This window comes from Salvelinus alpinus, chromosome 20 (assembly GCF_045679555.1).
Source record: "Salvelinus alpinus chromosome 20, SLU_Salpinus.1, whole genome shotgun sequence".
In the NCBI taxonomy this organism is placed as follows: Eukaryota; Metazoa; Chordata; class Actinopteri; order Salmoniformes; family Salmonidae; genus Salvelinus; species Salvelinus alpinus.
The window spans coordinates 20,546,627-20,570,152 of record NC_092105.1 but is presented as its reverse complement, the minus strand read 5'-3'; the positions used below and the strand labels follow the sequence as shown (position 1 = coordinate 20,570,152).

The 23,526-nt window shown below is 41.6% G+C and overlaps 1 protein-coding gene across 4 annotated transcripts in view; it reads right to left on the bottom strand.

Annotated features, from left to right (window-relative positions):
* The window catches only part of LOC139546446 (nectin-3-like), a 29,984-nt gene extending 7,312 nt beyond the window's left edge, over positions 1-22,672 (bottom strand). For 2 of the 4 annotated variants that reach the window (XR_011669231.1, XR_011669232.1), the window contains exons 1-5: positions 22,562-22,672; positions 22,214-22,286; positions 19,105-19,452; positions 3,354-3,659; positions 182-284 (exon numbers count right to left, since the gene is read on the bottom strand). Coding sequence is in view for 1 of the 4 variants with exons in the window: in XM_071354822.1 (XP_071210923.1) it covers positions 182-284; positions 3,354-3,659; positions 19,105-19,452; positions 22,214-22,268 (812 nt within the window). In the remaining 3 variants the exon portion in view is untranslated. Of the gene's footprint in view, positions 1-181; positions 285-3,353; positions 3,660-19,104; positions 19,453-19,706; positions 20,294-22,213; positions 22,287-22,561 lie in introns of those variants that run through there. The other 2 variants (XM_071354822.1, XR_011669233.1) reach the window with 2 other exon arrangements.
* Between the last annotated feature and the right edge of the window lie 854 nt (positions 22,673-23,526).

Below are 23,526 nucleotides of genomic sequence, written 5' to 3'. Positions count from 1 at the left end.
TTGTGTGCGTGTGTGCGTGTGTGAAAGACAAAGGCATGATTTGACTGCCAGCATAATTCAACAACTGTCCTTTAGATATGAAAATTCTGAAGCTTAAAGCTAATTTAGATCTCATGTCTTAACAAGTGCAGATAACATTTACATTTAACTGAACTTAACTAGTTTACATAGGAGTGAGTACCTGCTCCAGGTGTAGTTGGGTTGTGGGTTACCATCTGCTACACATAGTAAGACTGTGGCTTTAGAGGTCTCACTAAGTGTAACGTTCACTGTCTGAGATGGATCTATGAGAGAGAGAGAGAGAGAGAGAGAGAGAGAGAGAGAGAGAGAGAGAGAGAGAGAGAGAGAGAGAGAGAGAGAGAGAGAGAGAGAGAGAGAGAGAGAGAGAGAGAGAGAGAGAGAGAGAGAGAGAGAGAGAGAGAGAGAGAGAGAGAGAGAGAGTGTCAGCCTACAGGGAGGAAGTCAGTGACTTAACAGTGTGGTGCCAGTACAACCTCTCCCTCAACGTCAATACAACCAATGAGCTGTTCGTAGACTATAGGAGAAAGAGCGTAGAGCAAACTTCCATATCGACGGGGCTGTTGTGGAGCAGGTCGAAACCTTCCCGTTCTTTGGCGTCCACATTAGTAAGGAAGTAACATGGTCCATTCTCACTCGCACAGTCCTGAAGAGAACGGGCCCTCAGATCCACAAAGAATTATACAGCTGCACTCTCGAGAACATCTTGACTGACTGCATCACCGCTTGGTATGGCAATTGCACCGCCCTTGACCGCAAAGCACTGCATAGGATGGTGCGGTCAGCCCAGTACTGTACATCACAGGGACCGAGCTCCCTATGATCTCTATATCAAGTGGTGCCAGAAGAAGGCCCGAAAAATTGCCAAAGACTCCAGCCACCCACACCATAGACTGTTCACTCTGCCACCGTCCGGACAACGGTACCGGAGCATCGGCTCTAGGGCCAACAGGCTCAGAGACAGCTTCTATCCATAAGCCATAAGACTGCTAAATAATAATTTATGGTACCTAAACTATCTGCACTGACTCCATCTTGCACTGACCCTGCCCACACTAACTAGACTTTATATTCACACCATATACACACTCACTCACACACCCACACTACACTGTCACTCCCACACAAATCCCTCACACATTCAAACACTACATACGCACACAAACACACACATAACACAAATGCATACTGACACAACACAAACACACAAACACACACAGACACTCACACACTAACATACTTACACACACTTCAACACATCATTTGCTGCTGCTCAACACTGGAGCCCCTCAGGGGTGCGTGCTCAGTCCCCTCCTGTACTCCATGTTCACCCATGACTGTGTGGCCAGGCATGACTCCAACAACATCATTAAGTTTGCAGATGACACAACAGTGGTGGGCCTGATCACCGACAACAACGAGACAGCCTATAGGGAGGAGGTCAGAGACCTGGCTGGGTGGTGCCAGAATAACAACCTATCCCTCAACATAATCAAGACAAAAGAGATGATTGATGACTACAGGAAAAGGAGGACCGAGCACGCCCCCATTCTCGTCGATGGGGCTGCAGTGGAGAAGGTTGAGAGCTTCAAGTTCTTTGGTGTCCACATCACCAACAAACTAGAATGGTCCAAACACACCAAGACAGTCGTGAAGAGGGAAACACAAAGCCTATTCCCCCCTCAGGAAACTAAAAAGATTTGGCATGGGTCCTCAGATCCTCAAAAGGTTCTACAGATGCACCATCGAGAGCATCCTGACTGGTTGCATCACTGCCTGGTACGGCAACTGCTCGGCCTCCGACCGCAAGGCACTACAGAGGGTAGTGCGTACGGCCCAGTACATCACTGGGGCTAAGCTGCCTCCCATCCAGGACCTCTACACCAGGTGGTGTCAGAGGAAGGCCCTAAAAAATGTCAAAGACTCCAGCCACCCTAATCATAGACTGTTCTCTCTGCTACCGCACGGCAAGAGGTACCGGAGCGCCAAGTCTAGGTCCAAGAGGCTTCTAAACAGCTTCTACCCCCAAGCCATAATACTCCTGAACATCTAGTCAAATGGCTACACAGACTATTTGCCCCACCTCCCCCGTCAACACCACTGCCACTCTCTGTTGTCATCTATGCATAGTCACTTTAATAACTCTACCTACATGTACATACTACCTCAACTAACTGGTGCCCCCGCACATTGACTCTGTATCGGCACCCCCCTGTATTTTTGAAACTGCACTGTTGGTTAGGGGCTCGTAAGTAAGCATTTCACTGTAAGGTGCGTACATTGTATCGGCGCACATGACAAATAGACTTTGATTAGATTTTTTGCTCTATCCTTTATTTTACTCTTATTATTATTTATCATCCGGATGCCTAGTCACTTGACATTGCCTTCATGTACATATCTACCTGTACCTCGTACCTCTGCACATTGTTCTGGTACTGGTACTCCTTGTATACAGCTCCATTATTGTGTATTTTATTTTATTCCTCTTTTGTTAGTTATTATTTCTTTTTTTTTTATCTCAGCATCGTTGAAAAGGATCATAAGCAAGCATTTGACTGTAAAGTCTACACCAGTTGTGATAGGCGCATGTGATAAGCAACATTCTATTTGATTAGAGAGAGAGAGAGACATTGAGTGAGAGCGATTGAAAGAGAGAGAGAGGTGGTTACAGTTACTGCAGGTATAGAATATAAATAGACCTACACTCACACACCCATACCAAGAAAGATATATTACACCTATAACAATGACAGTACAGTCTCTGAGCAGTGGGAAGGGATGGAACTTTCATCCACATAGGAGGCAAAATTCAAAGAATTCTGTTATTTGTCAACCTGGTCTACTTTCATTTCTGTTTGATAGATTACTTGTAGTAGAGGAGCAGTACAATGGAAGCCTTGTCAAGGTCCATATCACTCTGTGCCTCAGAACTATGTTTAAGCTTAAGACAACAACAGTTGTTACAGGCCAAATCAAAGGCTTTCTTCTGTTGAAAGGATTTTACATGGAACCCTAAATGGTTCTACTTGGAACTAATAGGGGTTATTCAAAGGGTTCTCCTATGGGGCCTGCCAAAAAAACATTTTTGGTTCTAGGATAGCACCTTATTTTCGAAGAGTGTATAGACAGACATGGACTGGTTAGAGGGGCTACTAGGCTACAGCCAGTGAACACAGTGACACTCTATACATACAGTGGATGTCTATGGTCTATGACAGTGATAGTGGAGTATACATTTACAGTGGATGCCAATAGTGTAGGAGAGTGGTAGTAGAATATATTTATATTGTCTGTCTATAGTGTAGGAAAGTAGTAGTGGAGTATATACTTACAGTGGATGTCTAAGTTGTAGTTGTAGCTCCTTTCTGTTGCCAGGGCAGACTGGTTGACCACACACTGGACCTGCTGCTGATTGGCTGCTCTGGTTGGCACCCCAAGCAGGTGGCTGAGGACTGTGGTGGTGCCGTTGGCGTGCTGGGTGGAGTTAGTCACTATCTTCAACAAACTGCCAAATGTACCGGTCTTCCACTTTACATCTGCCTGTGGCTTGGCACCAGCAGCCACACAGATTGCCAAGATAACCTCATTCTCCCCAATGACAGGAGGAACATCAACTGTCACACTCACTACTGGAGGAACTATGACCAGAAAACAAACAAACAGAGAACAGAAAACATGAACAAGTCACTCCTTATTATTTATTTTATTTTATTTCACCTTTATTTAAACAGGTAGGCCAGTTGAGAACAAGTTCTCATTGACAACTGCGACCTGGCCAAGATGAATGTGGAACTATACATGAAAGAACAACCAGAACACACACAGCCCGTCATGTGAAACTTACCCAAATGCTCATGTCACATGACCAACAAACTTTAAATAAACCCTTTAATGTTCTCTATCTGGCCAATTGCAATATACATCATTAATAGCTACACATGTACTGTATTGGCGGTATGGGCAATCAAGTTTTAACAGGTTTTAGATCATCCTGCTGAGAGGTACTTGCACCTGAGGTATTTAGTTTCACACACATCACAAAATCTGTTTTTCAGCTTCACCAGTTCCACTCTAAAGCATTCACAGCCCAGTGATTATGCCATTAAGGATTGCAGGATATAGTGGTGTATTCTGTATATTCCAACATCTGTTCCACCATTGGGGAAACTATTGATGCCTGTACTCTCCTGGTTACAGCTTGAGTAAGAGGATACACTCTTAGAAAGGAAGTTGCTAAGTACAACCACATAGGGTTCTTTGGTTTGTCCCCATACAGGATCCCTTTTTGGTGCTGGGTAGAACCCTTTGCAGAGTGTTCTACCTAGAATAATAATTAGGAATTAGAATAGGATCTCTATGGGTTCTTCATAGATCCCCCTGTAAATGGTTCTGCCTAGAACCCTCTATAAATAATATTATACAGTTTAAAATGTTTTATTGTCACATACACCAGATAATTGCAGTGAAATGTGTTATTTTACAGGGTCAGGCAAAGTAGTACAGCACCGCTGGAGCAAATTAGGGTTAATGTCACGGATACCCCGGTAGACCGGCTTTCTAGCCATCATTGAATTGGATTTATTACCACCAACACCGGATTGTCTTGTCTCATTACGCACACCTGATTCCCATTTCCCCTGATTATTATGTTACATATGTGCCCTCTGTTCCCCATTGTCCTTGTCGATTATTGTTACCATGTCTGTTGGTTCTGTGAGTACCTTTTGTGCTATGTGCTCTTGTATTATGGGTCTCATGCTGTGATTATGTTGAGGTTTACATCTCGCTCTTTTGTTTGGGTTTCAACCCTGTGTTAATATATATATATATATATATATATATATGCGTGCTTTGTTTGTGTGGAGAAAATAAACCCCCTATTACGTATTCCTGCGCCTGTCTCCAAACCTTATGTACAGCATGACAGTTAAGTGCCTTGCTCAGCCATAGCGAGGATATCCAACTATTTGACATTTTAATCACCTGCAACCTACATTTTAGAATGACTTCCAGGTTAAGAAAGATTGATAAGTAATTTACCTAAATCATCGAAACTATCTCAGTAACGGGTGCAATTCCAACACAGTAAACAATTGGATTAGTTGAGAACTTGTATGCTATTTATCTTTGTGTAGCATAAGGTTAATCAACTAATCAATGTGCATACAAAAACACATATTGAAACAAACAAATCTACCTAAAATAGAGCATGCTGGGAAATAAGAAAATAATGGGCGTGGTTTGAGTCTTTAACTATCACACCAGGATGTGCAACTAGTTATAAAATTCTAAAATCGTCTCTCCACCCCATGGCAAAACGTGTAGAATTGGGGGGATTAGGTTTCTCCAAGCTCTGATGCTGCTGATGGTCATTAGTAGCCTAACAAACGTGCATACTACTTTGTACTCTGCACACTATTGTCCCTCTAATACCTCTGACATCATTGCAAAGGTAATCAAAAATCTAATCAAACACTTAATGAAAGCCCATGAGCTCCTATTGCAAAGCATTTCTATAGGCTAAGCAATTGCATGAGATAACAGAGTTTTGGTGGCCTCTATTAAAAAGAGGGAGGATCCCATCAGCTTTCTATAGGCTAGACCAGTGGTGTAAAGTACTTAAGTACAAACACTTTTAAGTGTAACTAAAGTAGATTTTTGGGGTATCTGTACTTTACTTTACTATTAATATTTTTGACAACTTATTATACTTTTACTCCACTACATTCCTAAAGAAAATTATGTACATTTTCCTTCATACTGTTTCCCTGACAGCTAAAAGTACTCGTTACATTTAGAATGCTCAAGCAGAACAGAATTATGGCAGCTAAAAATATAATGCTTTATCATCCCTTCTGCCTATGATCACTAATGTGTTTAAAAAAATTAAAACACAGAAAAACGTACATTTCCTTATTTTTAACCATCACTGAGAAGCCAGAGATGGTTATCAGCCTGATAATGATTGATCATCCACTTCATGTTGTCCTGAACATAATTCTTTTAAATTGTTTTTATTTTATCTTTATTTAACTAGGCAAGTCAGTTAAGAACAAATTCTAATTTACAATGACGGCCTACACCGGCCAAACTCGGACGACACTGGGCGAATTGTGCGCCACCCTATGAGACTCCCAATCACAGCCGGTTGTGATAGTCTGGATTCAAACCAGGTTGTCTGTAGTGACACCTCTAGCACTGAGATTGTGTTTTAGACCACTGCGCCACATGGGAGCCCTAAAATTGTGTTGGAGTCTGAGTGTTGGAGTGTGCCCCTGCCTGTCCCTAATAAAAAATAATAACAACACAGTTTGATTAATATAAGGAATTTGATGTATAACATTTACTTTGTACTTTTACTCAAGTATGACAACGTAGTACTTTTTTTACCACTGTACTTTAAGTATATTTAAAACCAGATACTTTTAGACTTGTACTCAAGTAGTGTAACTTTCACTTTTACTTGATTCATTTTCTGTTAACAGCTTATGGCTGAAGGGGCAGTATTGGGTAGCTTGGATGAAAGGTGCCCATATCAAACGGCCTGCTCCTCAGTCATAGTTGCAAATATTTGCATATTATTATTAGTATTGGATAGAAAACACTCTAAAGTTTCTAAAACTGTTTGAATTATGTCTGTGAGATTAACAGAACTCATATTGGCAGGCAAAATCCTGAGTTGAAATCTAAACAGGAAGTCAGAAATCTGAGCCTGTGTGTATTCACCAGAGTCCCTAAAGAAATCCACTTGAGCTATTAATGATGTTGCACTGCCTAGGGGTTCCACTAGATATCAACCATCAATAGAAATTATAATGAGACTTCTATGATGTTGTGGGAGAGAATGATAGCAGAATCAGTCACGTGTCCATCAAGCAGCCATTTTCTGATCATGCTTTTTCCTCATGGTACTCACTTGCGTTCCATTGCTCACGAAGACAAGAATGAATACTCCGGTTGGAACTTTATTGAAGCTATATGTTAAAAACATCCTAATGATTGATTCTGTACTTAGTTTGAAATGTTTCTTTGACCGGTAATATCACTTTTTGAAGTTTGTCCGATATAACGCTGACCAGAATTAGCGTTTGGATATGTAAACCAGATGCGCTAACAAAAGGAGGTATTTGGACATAAATAACAGATTTTTTTCGAACAAAACAAACATTTATTGTGGACCTGGGATTCCTGATGTGCTTTCTGATGTAGATCATCAAAGGTAAGGGAATATTTATCATATATTTTCTTGTTTATGTTGACGCCATCTTTGCGGCTGTGGTGTTTTACTTATGAGCGCCGTCTCAGATTATAGCGTGGGTTTCTTTTTCCGTAACTTTTTTTGTAATCTGACACAGCGGTTGCAGTAAGGAGAGGTATATCTATAATTCCATGTGTATAACTTGTATTATCATCTATATTTATGAGTATTTCTGTTGAAACGATGTGGCTATGCAAAGTCACTTGATGTTTTTGCCACTAGTGAATCTAGTCGCCTCAATGTAAACTCAGAATTTTTTATATAAATATGAATTTAATATAAAAAAACATGCATGTAACATGAAGTCCAATGAGTGTCATCTGATGAAAATAATCGAAGGTTAGTGATTCATTTTATCTCTATTCTGGTTTTTGTGAAGCTATCTTTAGCTGGAAAAAATGGCTGTGATTTATTGTGGTTTTGTGGTGACCTAACATAATCGTTTGTCGTGCTTTCGCTGAAAAGCCTATTTGAAATCGGACAAGATTACCTTTAAAATGATATAAGACACATGAATGTCTGAGGAATTTTAATTATGAGATTTCTGTTTTTTGAATTTGGCGCCCTGCACTTCGACTGGCTGTTGTCATATCGATCCCGTTAACGGGACTGCAGCCATAAGAAGCTTTACTTTTACTCAAGTATGACAATTTAGTACAGGAGTATAGCCTACCTGACTGGCATGAAAATTAACCACAGGAAAAGCTTGCTCCCTTTGCTATTTAAGCACATACATTACATATTTTTCCCCCATTGCCCCTGTTCCCGAGACTGGCGCATGATAATGGTCCATTCTAAATAAAAACTCATTTAACACTTATATTATTTAGTAAATGTAAAGATGACACTAAATTAAGAACAGTCTGATGGGGGACAATAATAGCATATCACTTGTGAATGATGTATTATCAATTAGGAATGATGCCCAGGTTGTGCAGTAAGGCAAGACACAGCTTGCCTTTTTTTGCAACTTTTTCAAATCATCAGTGATGGAAAAAGTACCAAATGGTCGTACTTGAGTGAAAGTATAGATATCTTAATAGAAAGTTACTCAAGTAAAAGTGAAAGTTACCAAGTAAAATACTACTTTAGTAAAAGTCTAAAATTATTTGGTTTAAAATATACTTAAGAATCAAAAGTAAATGGAATTGCTAAAATGTACTTAAGTATCAAAAGTAAAAATGTAATATTTTCACATTTCTTATATTAAGCAAAGCAGACTGCGCCATTTTCTTGTTTAAAAATGTGCGGAAAAATGTACGGATATCCAGGGGCAAACTCCAACACTCAGACATTATTTACAAAAGATGCATTTGTGTTTAGTGAGTCCGCCAGAATATAGGCAGTAGGTGTGATCGTGTGTTCTCTTGATAAGTGTGTGAATTTCACAATTTTCCTGTTCTGCTAAGCATTCAAAATGTATTGACTTGAATTATTTAAACAGCATATAGAATCATTTAAAAAGCTTGTTTCCAAAGTGGTCCTCGATGGTAAAAACACTAACACCTATAATGATGAAATGGCAAGACAAAATTACAAAGAAGATTAAATACGTTCATTTATATTGACATCCTAAAAAAGTGGCACTATTCACCGCACTTTTCAATAACCTTAAAAATCAACCTCATTAATTTCACATTAAAACAATCTATATAAAGAGTACAGAAACGACAGAAAAAATAATGCAACAAATATTGTGTTTAAACTCCAATATAATATATATATATTTTTTAATGATTTTAAAAAACTAATATGTATAATCTTTGTAAGTTATATCGTAGGCATGACTGTTGGAGTTCTGTCGCAAATGCAGCTGACAAAAAATATAGAAATGTCTGTTCTACCCAAAATTACAACTCAATAATATCAGCATTACCACAAAAATGGAAGAGGAAAGTGGAAGGAGGATAAAGTAAGGAACTTGTCTGTCGGCCCTGCAATAAAGAGAATTGTGATAAATAAAAGAGTATACCAGTTTCATTTAAGGGCCAAAGGATTGACAGCAGTCCCATATAGATTGCAAAATAGTTGGGAAGAGATTTTTTACGTACTGATTCCATGGAAATTTGGAAATTTGTGAATGCACACGCGATGAAGATAAAACGCACCTGCTAATATCGGTTTCCTATTGAACATACGTCTTTCCATATGAAATATGGAAATGGAATAAATTGTCCTTGAACAAAAGGGGGTCAAAATCAAAAGTAACAGTCAGTATCTGGTGTGGCCAACAGCTGCATTAAGTACTGCAGTGTACTCCTCTTCATGGACTGCACCAGATTTGCCAGTTCTTGCTGTGAGATGTTACCCCACTCTTCCACCAAGGCACCTGCAAGTTCCCGGACGTTTCTGGGGGGAATGGCACTAGCCCTCACCCTCCGATCCAACAGGTCCCAGACGTGCTCAATGGGATTGAGATCCGGACTCTTCGCTGGCCATGGCAGAACACTGATATTCCTGTCTTGCAGGAAATCACGCACAGAACGAGCAGTATGGCTGGTGGCATTGTCATGCTAGAGGGTCATGTCGGGATGCGCCTGCATTAAGGGTACCACATGAGGGAGGAGGATGTTTTTCCTGTAATGCACAGTGTTCAGATTGCCTGCAATGACAACAAGCTCAGTTCGATGATGCTGTGACATATTGTCCCAGACCATGACAAACCCTCAACCTCCAAATTGATCCCGCTCCAGAGTACAGGCCTCGGTGTAACGCTCATTCCTTCAACGATAAACGTGAATCCGACCATCACCCCTGTTGAGACAAAACCCCGACTCATCAGTGAAGAGCACTTTTTGCCAGTCCAGTCTGGTCCAGCGAAGGTGGGTTTGTGCCCATAGGCAATGTTGTTGCCGGTGATGTTTGGTGAGGACCTGCTTTACAACAGGCCTACAAGCCCTCAGTCCAGCCTCTCTCAGCCTATTGCGGACAATGTGAGCACTGATGGAGAGATTGTGCGTTCCTGGAGTAACTCGGACAGTTGTTGCCATCCTGTACCTGTCGCGCAGGTGTGATGTTCGGATGTACCGATCCTGTGCAGGTGTTACACGTGGTCTGCCACTGCGAGGACATTGCAATTTATTGGCCTGGCCACATCTGCCTCCTTGCGGCATGCCTAAGGCATGTTCACGCAGATGAGCAGGGACCCTGGGCATCTATCGTTTGCTGTTTTTCAGAGTCAGCAGAAAGGCCTCTTTAGTGTCCTAAGTTTTCATAACTGTGACCTTAATTGCCCACCTTATGTAAGCTGTTAGTGTCTTAACGACCGTTCCACAGGTGCATGTTCGTAAATTGTTTATGGTTCATTGACCAAGCCTAGGAACCAGTGTTTAAACCCTTTACAATGAAGATCTGTGAAGTAATTTGAATTTTTACGAATTATCTTTCAAAGACAGGGTCCTGAAAAAGGAATGTTTCTTTTTTTGCTGAGTCTATATACAGTTGAAGTCGGAAGTTTACATACACTTAGGTTGGAGTCATGAAAACTTGTTTTTCAACTACTCCACAAATTTCTTGTTATGAAACTATAGTTTCTGCAAGTCGGTTAGGACATCTACTTTGTGCATGACACAAGTAATTTTTCCAACAATTGTTTATAGACAGATTAATTCACTTATAACTCACTGTATCAGATTTCCAGTGGGTCAGAAGTTTACATACACTAAGTTGACTGTGCCTTTAAATAGTTTGGAAAATTCCAGAAAATGTTCAAACGCCTGAAGGTACCACGTTCATCTGTACAAACAATAGTATGCAAGTATAAACACCATGGGACCACGCAGCCGTCATACCTCTCAGGAAGGAGACGCATTCTGTCTCCTAGAGATGAATGTACTTGGTGCGAAAAGTGCAAATCAATCCCAGAACAAGAGCAAAGGACCTTGTGAAGATGCTGGAGGAAACAGGTACAAAAGTATCTATATCCACAGTAAAACAAGACCTATATCGACATCATCTGAAAGGCTGCTCAGCAAGGAAGAAGCCACTGCTCCAAAACCGCCATAAAAAAGCCAGACTATGGTTTGCACCTGCACATGGGGACAAAGATTGTACTTTTTGGAGAAATGTCCTCTGGTCTGATGAAACAAAAATATAATTGTTTGGAGGAAAAAGGGGGATGCTTGCAAGCTGAAGAACACCATCTCAACAGTGAAGCACGAGGATGGCAGCATCATGTTGTGGGGTGCTTTGCTGTATATACAGATGAAGTTGGATGTTTACATACACCTTAGCCAAATACATTTAAACAGAATTTTTTCACAATTCCTGACATTTAATCCAAGTAATGATTCCCTGTCTTAGGTCAGTTAGGATCACCATGTTATTTTAAGAATGTGAAATGTCAGAATAATAGTAGAGCGAATTATTTAATTCAGCTTTGATTTCTTTTCATCACATTCCCAGTGCGTGAGAAGTTTACATACACTTAATTAGTATTTGGTACTATTGCCTTTAAATTTCTTAACTTGGGTCAAACCCATTGGGTATTTTCCACAAGCTTAAGGTGAATTTTGGCCCATTCCTGCTGACAGAGCTAGTGCAACTGAGTCAGGTTTGTAGGCTTCCTTGCTTGCACACGCTTTTTCAGTTCTGCCCACAAATGTTCTGTGGGATTGAGGTCAGGGCTTTGTGATGGCTACTCCAATACCTTGACTTTGTTGTCCTTAAGCAATTTTGCCACAACTTTGGAAGTATGCTTGGGGTCATTGTCCATTTGAAAGACCACTTGAGACCAAGCTTTAAACTCCTGACTGATGTCTTGAGATGTTGCTTCAGTATATCCACATAATTTTGCTTCCTCATGATGCCAACTGTTTTGTGAAGTGCACCAGTCCCTCCTGTAGCAAAGCACCCAACTGCGAAGATAAAGCCAAGATAAAGCACAGCAGTTCGACACATACAACAACACCGAGTTAAACATGGAATAAACAAACACAGTCAATAATACAGTAGGGGAAAAAAATCTATATACAGTGAGTGAAAATGAGGTAAGATAAGGGAGGTAAGGCAATAAATAGGCCATGGTGGCAAAGTAATTACAATATAGCAATTATATACTGGAATGGTAGATGTGCAGAAGATGAGTGTGCAAATAGAGATACTGGGGTGCAAAGGAACAAGATAAATAAATACAGTATGGGGATGGGGTAGTTGGATGGGCTGTTTACAGATGGGCTATGTAAAGGTGCAGTGATGTGTGAGCTGCTCTGACAGCTGGTGCTTAAAGCTAGTGAGGGAGATATGGGTCTCTAGCTTCAGTGATTTTTGCAGTTTGTTCCAGTCATTGGCAGCAAACAACTGGAAGGAAAGGCGGCCAAAGGAGGAATTGGTTTTGGGGGTGACTGGTGAGATATACCTGCTGGAGCGCGTGCTACGGGTGGGTGCTGCTATGGTGACCAGTGAGCTAAGATAAGGCGGGGCTTTACCTAGCAGAGACTTATAAATACCTGGAGCCAGGGTGTGGTGATTGACAGCCAACGAGAGCGTACAGGTAGCAGTGGTGGGTAGTATATGGAGCTTTGGTGACAAAACAGATGGCACTGTGATCGACTGCATCCAATTTGCTGAGTAGAGTGTTGGAGGCTATTTTATAAATGACATCGCCGAAGTCAAGGATCGGTAGGATGGTCAGTTTTACAAGGGTATGTTTGGTAGCATGAGTGATGGATGCTTTGTTGCGAAATAGGAAGCTGATTCTAGATTTAATTTTGGATTGGAGATGCTTAATGCGAGTCTGGAAGGAGAGTTTACAGTCTAGACATACACCGAGGTATTTGTAGTTGTCCACATATTCTAAGTCAGAACCATCCAGAGTAGTGATGCTGGACGGGCGGGCAGGTGCGGTCAGTGATCGGTTGAAGAGCATGCATTTAGTTTTACTTGCATTTAAGAGAAGTTGAAGGCCACGGAAGGAGAGTTGTATGGCATTGAATCTTGTCTGGAGGTTAGTTAACACAGTGTCCAAAGAAGGGCCAGAAGTATACAGAATGGTGTTGTCTGCGTAGAGGTTTATCTGAGAATCACCAGCAGTGAGAGCTACATCATTGATGTATACAGAGAAGACAGTCGGCCCGAGAATTGAACCCTGTGGCACCCCATAGAGACTTTAAGGGGTCCGAACAACAGGCCCTCCGATTTGACACACTGAACTCTATCAGAGAAGTAAATGGTGAACCAGGCGTGGCAATCATTTGAGAAACCAAGGCTGTTGAATCTGCCAATAAGAATGTGGTGATTGACAGAGTCGAAAGCTTTGGCCAGGTTGATGAATACGTTTGCACAGTAATGTCTCTTATCAATGGCGGTTATGATATCGTTTAGGACCTTGAGCATGGCTGATGTGCACCCATGACCAGCTCGGAAACCAAATTGCATAGCGGCGAAGGTACGGTGGGATTCGAAATGGTCGGTAATCTGTTTGTTCACTTGGCTTTCGAAGACCTTAGAAAGGCAGGGTAGGATAGATATAGGTCTGTAGCAATTTAGGTCTAGAGTGTCTCCCCCTTTGAAGAGGGGGATGACCGCAGCATCTTTCAAATCTTTGGGAATCTCAGACGAGACGAACGGGAGGTTGAACAGGCTAGTAATAGAGGTTGCAAAAATTTCGGTACATCATTTTAAAAAGAGAGGGTTCCGATTGTCTAGCCCGGCTGATTTATAGGGGTCCAGGTTTTGCAGTTCTTTAAAAACATCAGCTATCTGGATTTGGGTGAAGGAGAAATGGGGGAGTCTTGGGCGAGTTGCAGTATAGAGTGCAGGGCTGTTGACCGGGGCAGGGGTAGCCAGGTGGAAAGCATGGCCAGCCGTAGAAAAATGCTTATTGAAATTCTAAATTATTGTGGATTTATCGGTGGTGACAGTGTTTCCTAGCCTCAGTGCAGTGGGCAGCTGGGAGGAGGTGCTCTTATTCTCCATGGACTTTACAGTGTCCCAGAACTTTTTTGAGTTTGTGCTACAGGATGCAAATTTCTGCTTGAAAAAGTTAGCCTCAGCTTTCCTAACTGCCTGTGAATATTTTTTCCTAACTTCCCTGAAAAGTTGCATATCACGGGGGCTATTCGATGCTAATGCAGAACGCCACAGGATGTTTTTGTGCTGGTCAAGGGCAGTCCGGTCTGGAGAGAACCAAGGGTTATATCTGTTCCTGGTTAAAAAGAAAATTGAAAGGGGCATGCGTATTTAAGATGGTGAGGAAGGCCCTTTTATAGAATGACCAGGTATCCTCTACTGACGGGATGAGGTCAATGTCCTTCCAGGATACCCGGGCCAGGTCGATAAGGAAGGCCTGCTCACTGAATTGTTTTAGGGATTGTTTGATAGTGATGAGGGGTGGTCGTTTGACCGCAGACCCGTTACAGATGCAGGCAATGTGACAATGATCGCTGAGATCTTGGTTTGAAAACAGCAGAGGTATATTTGTAGGGCAAGTTGGTTAGGACGATACCTACGAGGGTGCCCGTGTTTACGGATTTGGGGTTGTACCTGGTGGGTTCATTGATCATTTGTGAGAGATTGAGGGCATCAAGCTTAGATTGTAAGATGGCCGGGGTGTTAAGCATGTCCCAGTTTAGGTCATCTAGCAGCATGAGCTCTGAAGCTAGATGGGGGGCAATCAGTTCACATATGGTGTCCAGGGCACAGCTGGTGGCAGAGGGTGGTCTATAGCAAGTGGCAGAGGGTAGAGACTTGTTTCTGGAAAGGTGGATTTTTAAAAGTAGAAGCTCAAAATTCAATAGGCACTCGCACATCTGAGCAATCTTTTTTGCAGGTGCATGGCAACAGTTGAACAAGATGAAGGAAAACAGAAACTGCACACTGCTCTTGATAGTATCACTGATATTTAATAAGCTTACGTATCGGCGTCACAGCCTTCGTCAGAGCTTTTGTGAATTTTTTTGAAATTTGCACCCTTATGTAGACCTAGCCCCACCCACATCCATTCCACAAATCGAAGGGGGGTGGAGGCAAAGGAAAAACAAATAAGTGCTACCAAATATAACAATATGCATTTCATAAATATTACAAAAGTGTATAAATAAGAAGTATTAAACATGTCTGTAAAATCACAATGAGGACATAGCAAGTTTTCATTAGTCATTGGGTACATCGTACGAGAAACATCAGAGTAATCTTAAATAGGCACATATTTCAGGTTCAAATTCACAACATAACATACATAGGCATTTCATCATTAAGTTCTTTAGGAAATAATGTCTGGAGGGTGAAAACCCCAAAACATTCTCTTTGACTCAGAAAGTAGAAGCTTGAATTGTTTGGGTACAGACCTGGATAGTAAGACAGAACTCTGCAGGCTATCTCTGCAGTAGATTGCAACACCGCCCCCTTTGGCAGTTCTATCTAGTCGGAAAAAGTTACAGTTAGGGATGGAAATTTCTGGGTTTTTGGTGGTCTTCCTGAGACAGGATTCAGACATGGCTAGGACATGCGGGTTGGCAGAGTGTGCTAGGGCAGTGAATTAAACAAACTTAGGGAGGAGGCTTCTAATGTTAACATGCATGAAACCAAGGCTTTTACGGTTACAGAAGTCAACAAATGATAGCGCCTGGGGAATGGGAGTGGAGCTAGTCACTGCAGGGCCTGGATTAACCTCCACATCACCAGAGGAACAGAGGAGGAGTAGGATAAAGGCTATAACAACTGGTCGTCTAGTACGTTCAGAACAGAGAGTAAAAGGAGCAGATTTCTGGGCGTGGTAGAATAGATTCAAGGCATAATGTACAGACAAAGGTATGGTAGGATGTAGATACAGTGGGGGTAAACCTGTGCATAGAGTGACGATGAAAGAGATATTGTCCCTAGAAATATAATTTAAACCAGGTGATGTCACCGCATGTGTGGTAGGTGGAACTAAAGTGTTAAATAAGGCGTATTGTGCAATGCTAGAGGCTCTACAGTGAAATAAGGCAATAAATACTAACCAAAACAGCAATAGACAAGGCATATTGATGTTAGCGAGAGGCATGCGTAGCTGAGTGATCATAGGAGTCCAGTGAGTGACTTCAGGCAGCTTGCGGGCCGGGGCCAGCAAGCTAACAGAAGGGCCTTGGAGGGACGTCGCAACGGAAGAAAGTCTGTTGTGACTCCCTCGTGCTGTTACGTCGGCAGACGGCTCCGTGTGGTAAACCAGGCCAATTGGCAGAATAGGTATAGTCGCCAAAGAATTTGTCCGGTGGGCCTCTTAAGCTAACAGTCCGATGTGCTCTGGACAGCTAGCAGGTTGTTGCTAGTATGCTAGCGGATGGGATTTCATGGGACGAAGCGCCGACGCTTCGTCCCCAGTTGAGAAAAAGAGCCAGTTGAGAAAAAGACCTTCGGGCGAATCACGTCGGTGGTCCAGTCGTGATAAGTCGGCAGAGGTCCAAGCCAGTTGGCAAAAAGAGGTATTGTAGCCCAAGGAGTTGCTGATGGACCTCTTTGGCTAGCCGGGAGATGGGCCTAGCAAGGCTAGCTCCAGGCTAATTGGTTCTTGCTTCAGAACAGTGACGTTAGCCAGGAGTGGCCACTCGAATAGCAGCTAGCTAGCTGCAATGATCCAGGTGAAGAAAAAAAAGGTTCAGATCTTGTGGTAGGAATCCGGAGATATGGAGAAAAATAAGTCAGATTTGCTCTGGTTTGAGTCGCACTGTGCAGACTGGCGAGAGTTGTCCATGCTAGAGGTGGCTGATGACTGCTAGCAGTGGCTAGCTGACTACTAGTTAGCTGGCTAGCTCTGTTGGGGTTCAGGCGACGGTTCAGACAACGGATCAGCAGGGCTCCGTATGATGGGTTTAGTGGCCAAAGAATTTGTCCGATGGGCCTCTTAAGCTAACAGACCGAATGTACTTTAGACAGCTAGCGGGCCGTGGCTAACTAGTAGCCAGTAGGCTGGTAGCCAGTTAGCTTTTGATGAGTTGATAAGTTCTTAAGTATAAAAATAGCAGATCCGTACCACATTGGGTGAGGCGGGTTGCGGGAGAGTATATTCAGTCCATAGATAGAAAGTGATATTAAAATATGAAATATATATACGCGGAAAAAACAAGACAAAAACACAAGTCCGACTGCCACGCCATCTTGGATATCCAAGAGATCACCTGTCGGGCAGCGAGAGCATACTCCTCAAACAGTGGTTGATGCGTGGAGTGAAATAAGTGTTGTATTTATTTCCCAGCTGCTCATATTAAGCACATTCTCTGCTATAAAACCCAAGTAGCCTACAAAACAGACCAGCGGGAAAGCTCGGCGCTTCCATTCCCTATTCCAGTGCATACAGGTTACATGTATTTTTCCCCTGCCCCTGTTGCTGCCCATTTGATAATGAGCCATTCTAAATTGAAACAAATGTTACATATTAGTAAAGACAAGATTAAATTGAGAATAGTCTGATGGGTGAAAATCACCTGGTGAGAGAACAGCTGTGCACCCCGAGAAAAGGAACAGAGCGCAAGCTTTTTTTGCTTCTTTCTCAAATCATCAACAGCCTAGAGTCGCACCATGCAGCCCATATATGTTTTGATTTCTAAGACATATTTAAGGTTGGTATCATCCACAACTAAACTCTAAATCTAACACATAGGACCTGTTTCAAGAAAAATGTTGTTTACATTTTTTTCAGCTAAGTTCAATTATATTCTTCATAATATAAAATCATATAAAATAAAATAATGGCACGGGACTTATAAGTTTATCTTGTCAGTTAAATGGCACGGAGCATAGCCAGATAACATACAGTAGGCCAACTCATATTCTGATCTTCTGAAATAAATGTTCTTCATATCATAATGTTTCTTTAGACCTGACTAAAATAAATTATGGATTTGTGATGGTGTATATTAAATTGATTTATTACACTTTTTTATGTAGATGTTCCAAAGGCGCAAATCAGCGGCTTGTATGCTGGAGGCCTGGAGATGCTAAACGTGTTTATGTTACTTAACGGTCAATTACCGTGAGACCGGAAGTCTGTTTTTGCTTGACAATAACCAGGTGACAAAATGTCATGACTGCCACAGCCCTACCCCCACCCTCACAAAGTTGGCCATCCCTGCTCTACACAAAATAAAATAATCACACTCAATTCTGGTTATAAACACCTGAACTCCTTAATCAACATTAACTCCTGAATCAACACTAGACATGTTACAATGAAAAATCAATCCTCGGTAAAACTGTAAAATATTCTGTGTACCATACAAATACATTGCTGGTTCACTCAGACTTCCTTCTATTCTCCCACTCTCTGCTCAATACAATGAAAGAAAATACTAGTTTGAAACACAAAAATCATGGCAAAAATATAAACTGTCAGTTGTATTTGTTAAATGATTAAGGGAATCATTGCACAAATCATATGCACAAATATTCCCTTACACTGTAGGTACAGTTTAAAACATCTTTAAACATTTATCAGATTACTGGGACTCCTGATGTTAAAGTTTAAATAATTAGATTAACACTAACGCTCAGGCATTATTTAAAAGTAAGAAAAAAATTACAATAAAATTCTTATTCAATTTCAGAAGAGTTTCTATGTAGAAACCTTCTTGATTTTCAAATAATCATCAAATAACAATTTCTTCCAAAAAAAGGATCTCAGGGTAAAGAAAGGTTATAGGTCGAATCGTATCCCTCTGGATAGAACCCATTTGGCACCCTTTTTCTAAGTGTGGAAAAAGCAAAACCTGTAGATGAGGGCTCTGATCTTGCTTCACTTGAAGAATGAAACTACCAACTTTTTGGCTTTCTAGTATTGATTTTCACATGCAGTGATTCTACACTGTCAAAAGTAGAAACAGTGCTGCAAAGAGTGAAGGAAGAGTTCTTACCTAGCACAGTCAGAAGTATCTCTATATTGTATGCTCCACTGGGGAAAACACTGAAGATACATGTGAAGGTGCCTTCATCCAACAGTCTGACAGCTGTTATTCGAATAGATCCAAGGTTCTCTGATGGGTTCCCAATAAACTGGACTCTATCTGTCAATCCATTCGGTGCAATAAACTTAGTAACCCCATTGGGATAAATCAGCATCAAATTATGGTTCTGTGTTTCTTCCGCAGTACTTTTCTGCCATGTTATCTGTTCGAGGTCCTCGGTTGTCTCTATCAGTCTGCAGGATAAGTCCACATCCTCCCCCTGTACCACAGTCCTCCATCCTCCAATCACACGTGTACCTGAAGAGAAAACACAAGCCAAAAATACAATCCAATTCCTGTAGAATAGATGTTTATGAACTCTAATAAACAGAGATGTTACATAAACACACAGACAAGACCATTATTAGTATTTAGCTGTGCTATGAACTTTGATATCCTATTAATGCTGAAATGTGGCTATTGCAAAAACAAATGTGCCAATTGCTCAATATTTGACCCTATTCCCATTTTGGCAGCCATAGTCAGAGGAGATGGCTAAAGCACATACTGACCTGGGTTCAGTCTACGCCCCAGGGGTACGCACAATACCTTCAGGGGGTATTCCAAAGAAAAATGTGATTCACATTTTCAAACAGTCCATTTAGATTTTCCAACGGGGCTATACATTTGGGTGATGTTTTTTCCCGACTGAGTAGCCTCGTTTCACTGCCAAAATTTAAATTAAACCATCTAGTTTTCAGTGAAATAACAACACAATATCAAATACAGGTAGCCTAGTCAAATAATTAACATCCAATCACATTAACCGTTACTCTCTTGCGGTAATTCCGCTAACGGTACGTATGTAGCCAAACGTAGCTGCTGCTCATTCCGCTAGATCGAAAATGGATAAATGGTTAAAAAAGTAAGGCCCGCATCCATAGACACATACCAGCTCTACTGGTAGTACTGTTACTTTCTAATTTTTTTCAATTGCACCTTTATTTAACTAAGCATGTCAGTTAAGAACAAATTCTTATTTACAGTGAAGGCCTACACCGGCCAAACACGGACGATGCTGAGCCAATTGTGTGCCGCCCTATGGGACTCCCAATCACGGTCAGTTGTTTTACATCCTGGATTCAAACCAGGTGTTCTGTAGTGACACCTCTAGCACTGAGATGCAGTGCCTTAGACCGCTACGCCAGTGACTATACGCAGTACTACACCTGCACCTGTCGACAACACAAGTTTTTCTGCTTCCACGAGCACATATAATGCTAGCATTAGTAATTCTACATGGACACTGACAGCTGTGAATCTGATGCAGCCGAAAAGCTACTTCCCCCTTACCCGGGAAAGCACCAAACAACAGACAGGGACGTTGGATAATCGAAGAGGCACAAATACGATGAGAACTACTGTACATTCATTTGGTGTTCACTTATATTGGGAGTAGTGCCTTTCCTCAGCCACAGTGTGTTATATGTGCAAAAGTCCTATCTCACAACTCGATGAAACCTTCACTCTTGTGTAGACATTTAGAAACATGCCAATTTGAAAAATAATCCACAGGAGTTCTTTGGGTGAGAATTAAGACGGCTTTCGGGTAGTAAGACATGGATAAAAGCAACAGATAACATTAATAAGAAGGGGCTAGAAGCGTCTTATATGGTGAGGTAAAGAGTGGCTAGGACAGGCAAGCTCCATGCTATTGTGGAGGACTTAATTCTTCCTGCTGCCGTGGATGTGGCTGGGACAATGCTGGGGGAAAAGGCCCCAAAAGACTATACAGACAATGCCTTCATCAAACAGCACTGCTTCCCGATGCATCAGTGACATGGCAGAAGATGTTTTGAAACAATTACTGCTTTGCATACAAGCCAGCGAAATCTATGCGTTACAGTTGGATGAGTCAACAGACGTGGCGGGCCTGGCACAGCTCCTGGTATATGTCTGTTACATTTATGGGGGGTCAATTAAGGAAGACATCCTCTTCTGCAAACCACTATAAACCAGGACAACAGGAGAGGATATTTTTTATGCACTGGAGAGCTTTGTGACATCAAATGGACTTTCGTGGTCAGGATGTGTTGGTATCTGTACTGATGGCGCAAAATCCATGACAAGGAGACATAGTGTAGTGGGGCAAAGTATTGACATTTCTTTGAATTGTGAGACGAGCTTAAAGTTTTCTTAACTGACCATAATTTTCACTTGTCTGCCCACTTGCATGATGACGAGTGTCTCAGACAACTGGCCTATCTGGGTTATGTGTTTTCTCGCCTGAATGATCTGAATCTATTATCACAAGGACTCTCCACAACTCTATTCAATGTGCGGGACAAAATTGAGGCTATGATTCAGAAGTTGTAGCTCTTCTCTGTCTGCATTAACAAGGAGAACACAGCACCTGAGTGAGCTTTGTGCGCAATTACGTAGGTTATTTTGTCGAAACGGACGGCACAAACAACTGGATTCGTTATCCCTTTCATGCCCTGCCTCCAGTCCACTTGCCGATATCTGAACAAGAGAGCCTCATCGAAATTGCAACAAGCGGTTCTGTGAAAATTGAATTTAATCAGAAGCCACTGACATATTTCTGGATAGGGCTGTGCTCGGAGTATCTTTCCTTGGCAAATGGCGCTGGTAAGACACTTATGCCATTTGCAACCACGTACCTATGTGAGTGTATTCTTGGCACTCACTATCATTAACTAAATACAGGCACAGACTGTGTGGAAAATGATTTAAGACTGAGACTCTCCAATACAACCCTACATTGCAGAGTTATGTGCATCCTTTCAAGCACACATTTCTCGTTAACCTGTGGTGAGTTGTTGATGGTTTTATATGTAAAGTTTTTATAGGTTTTATATGTAAGATGGCTAAATAAAGAGCAAAGTTATTGATTATTATTATATTATTATTTGTGGCCTGGTCCTATAAGAGCTCTTTGTCACTTCCCACGAGACGGGTTGTGTTATTGTGTTATTGTCTTGCCTTGTGTCAATAAGAGAAAAGAGACAAAAACATTATCTCAATAGTATACATTTTATAACATCAATTGGAAACCTACTTTCTGTATCCCTCTGGATGATGAGTAGAATCACACAGCACAGCTTACGTAACATGCTTTGCTCTTCTCATTGCTAGGGTCATAGGGGAAATGTAATAATATAATTATATTTCTATTTGAAATTGCCGTTTTGTAATAATGACAACCTATTAATTGTTCATGCAATACATGTATGTAGGCTAAGCTATATGTAAAATAATGTTGAATGCAATCATCCATCTTTGATGGAAACTATGCACATCTTTCAATGAAGACCAAACATTTTAACAGAAATTAACAAACAGTCCTACATTGGTCAGTAATAATGGATCTAAACATTTGTATCTGTAAATGTAATAGACCACTGACCTTTGATGAATGGAAGTTCCTCTGCTGGAATAGCCGAGAAATGTGTTTTTTGACGTTTGTGCTGACAGAAAAATGTCCTCAGTAAGCCACAGCAGCTATAGCACAATGGGTGGACATTGGTTGAGACAGTTTAGTCTCCACCCCACTCGCAGACTCCTGGCTTCTCATAGGCTGTGTACTACATCCTTGAAAGCCCGTACCACCATCTACTGGTTATTAAACATACCCATAGGCCTCATTACAAACAAACAAGAATGATGGGACAAAATTATTTATTTTATTTTAGAAAAACAAAGTTAAATACAACAACAGGCCAGCATCTGTCTGACTTGGGACCCCTCTCTCTGATGATACACTTTATATGCAAAAGTATGTGGACACCGATTGAAATTAGTGGATTCAGCTATTTCAGCCACACCCATTGGTGACATGTGTATAAAATCGAGCACACCGCCAAACATTGGCAGTAGATTGGCCTTACTGAAGAGCTCAGTGACTTTCAATGTGGCCCCATCGTAGGATGCCACTTTTCCAACAAGTCAGTCCGTCAAATTTCTGCCCTGCTACATCTGTACCAGTCAACTGTAAGTGCTGTTATTGTGAAGTGGAAACATATAGGTGCAACAACGGCTCAGCTGCGAAGTGGTAGGCCACACAAGCTCACAGAACGGGACTGCTGAGTGCTGAAGCGGGTAGCGCGTAAAAATTGTCTGTCATAGTTGCAACACTCATAATCGAGTTCCAAACTTAAGCAACGTCAGCACAAGAACTGTTCGTTGGAAGCTTCATGAAAAGGCTTTCCATGGCCGAGCAGCGGCACACAAGCCTAATATCACCTCACGCAATGCCAAGTGTCGGCTGGAGTGGTGTCAAGCTCACTGCCATTGGACCTCGGAGCTGTGAAAATGCTTTCTCTAGAGCAGTGGTTCCCAAACTTTTTATAGTCCCCTACCCCTTCAAACATT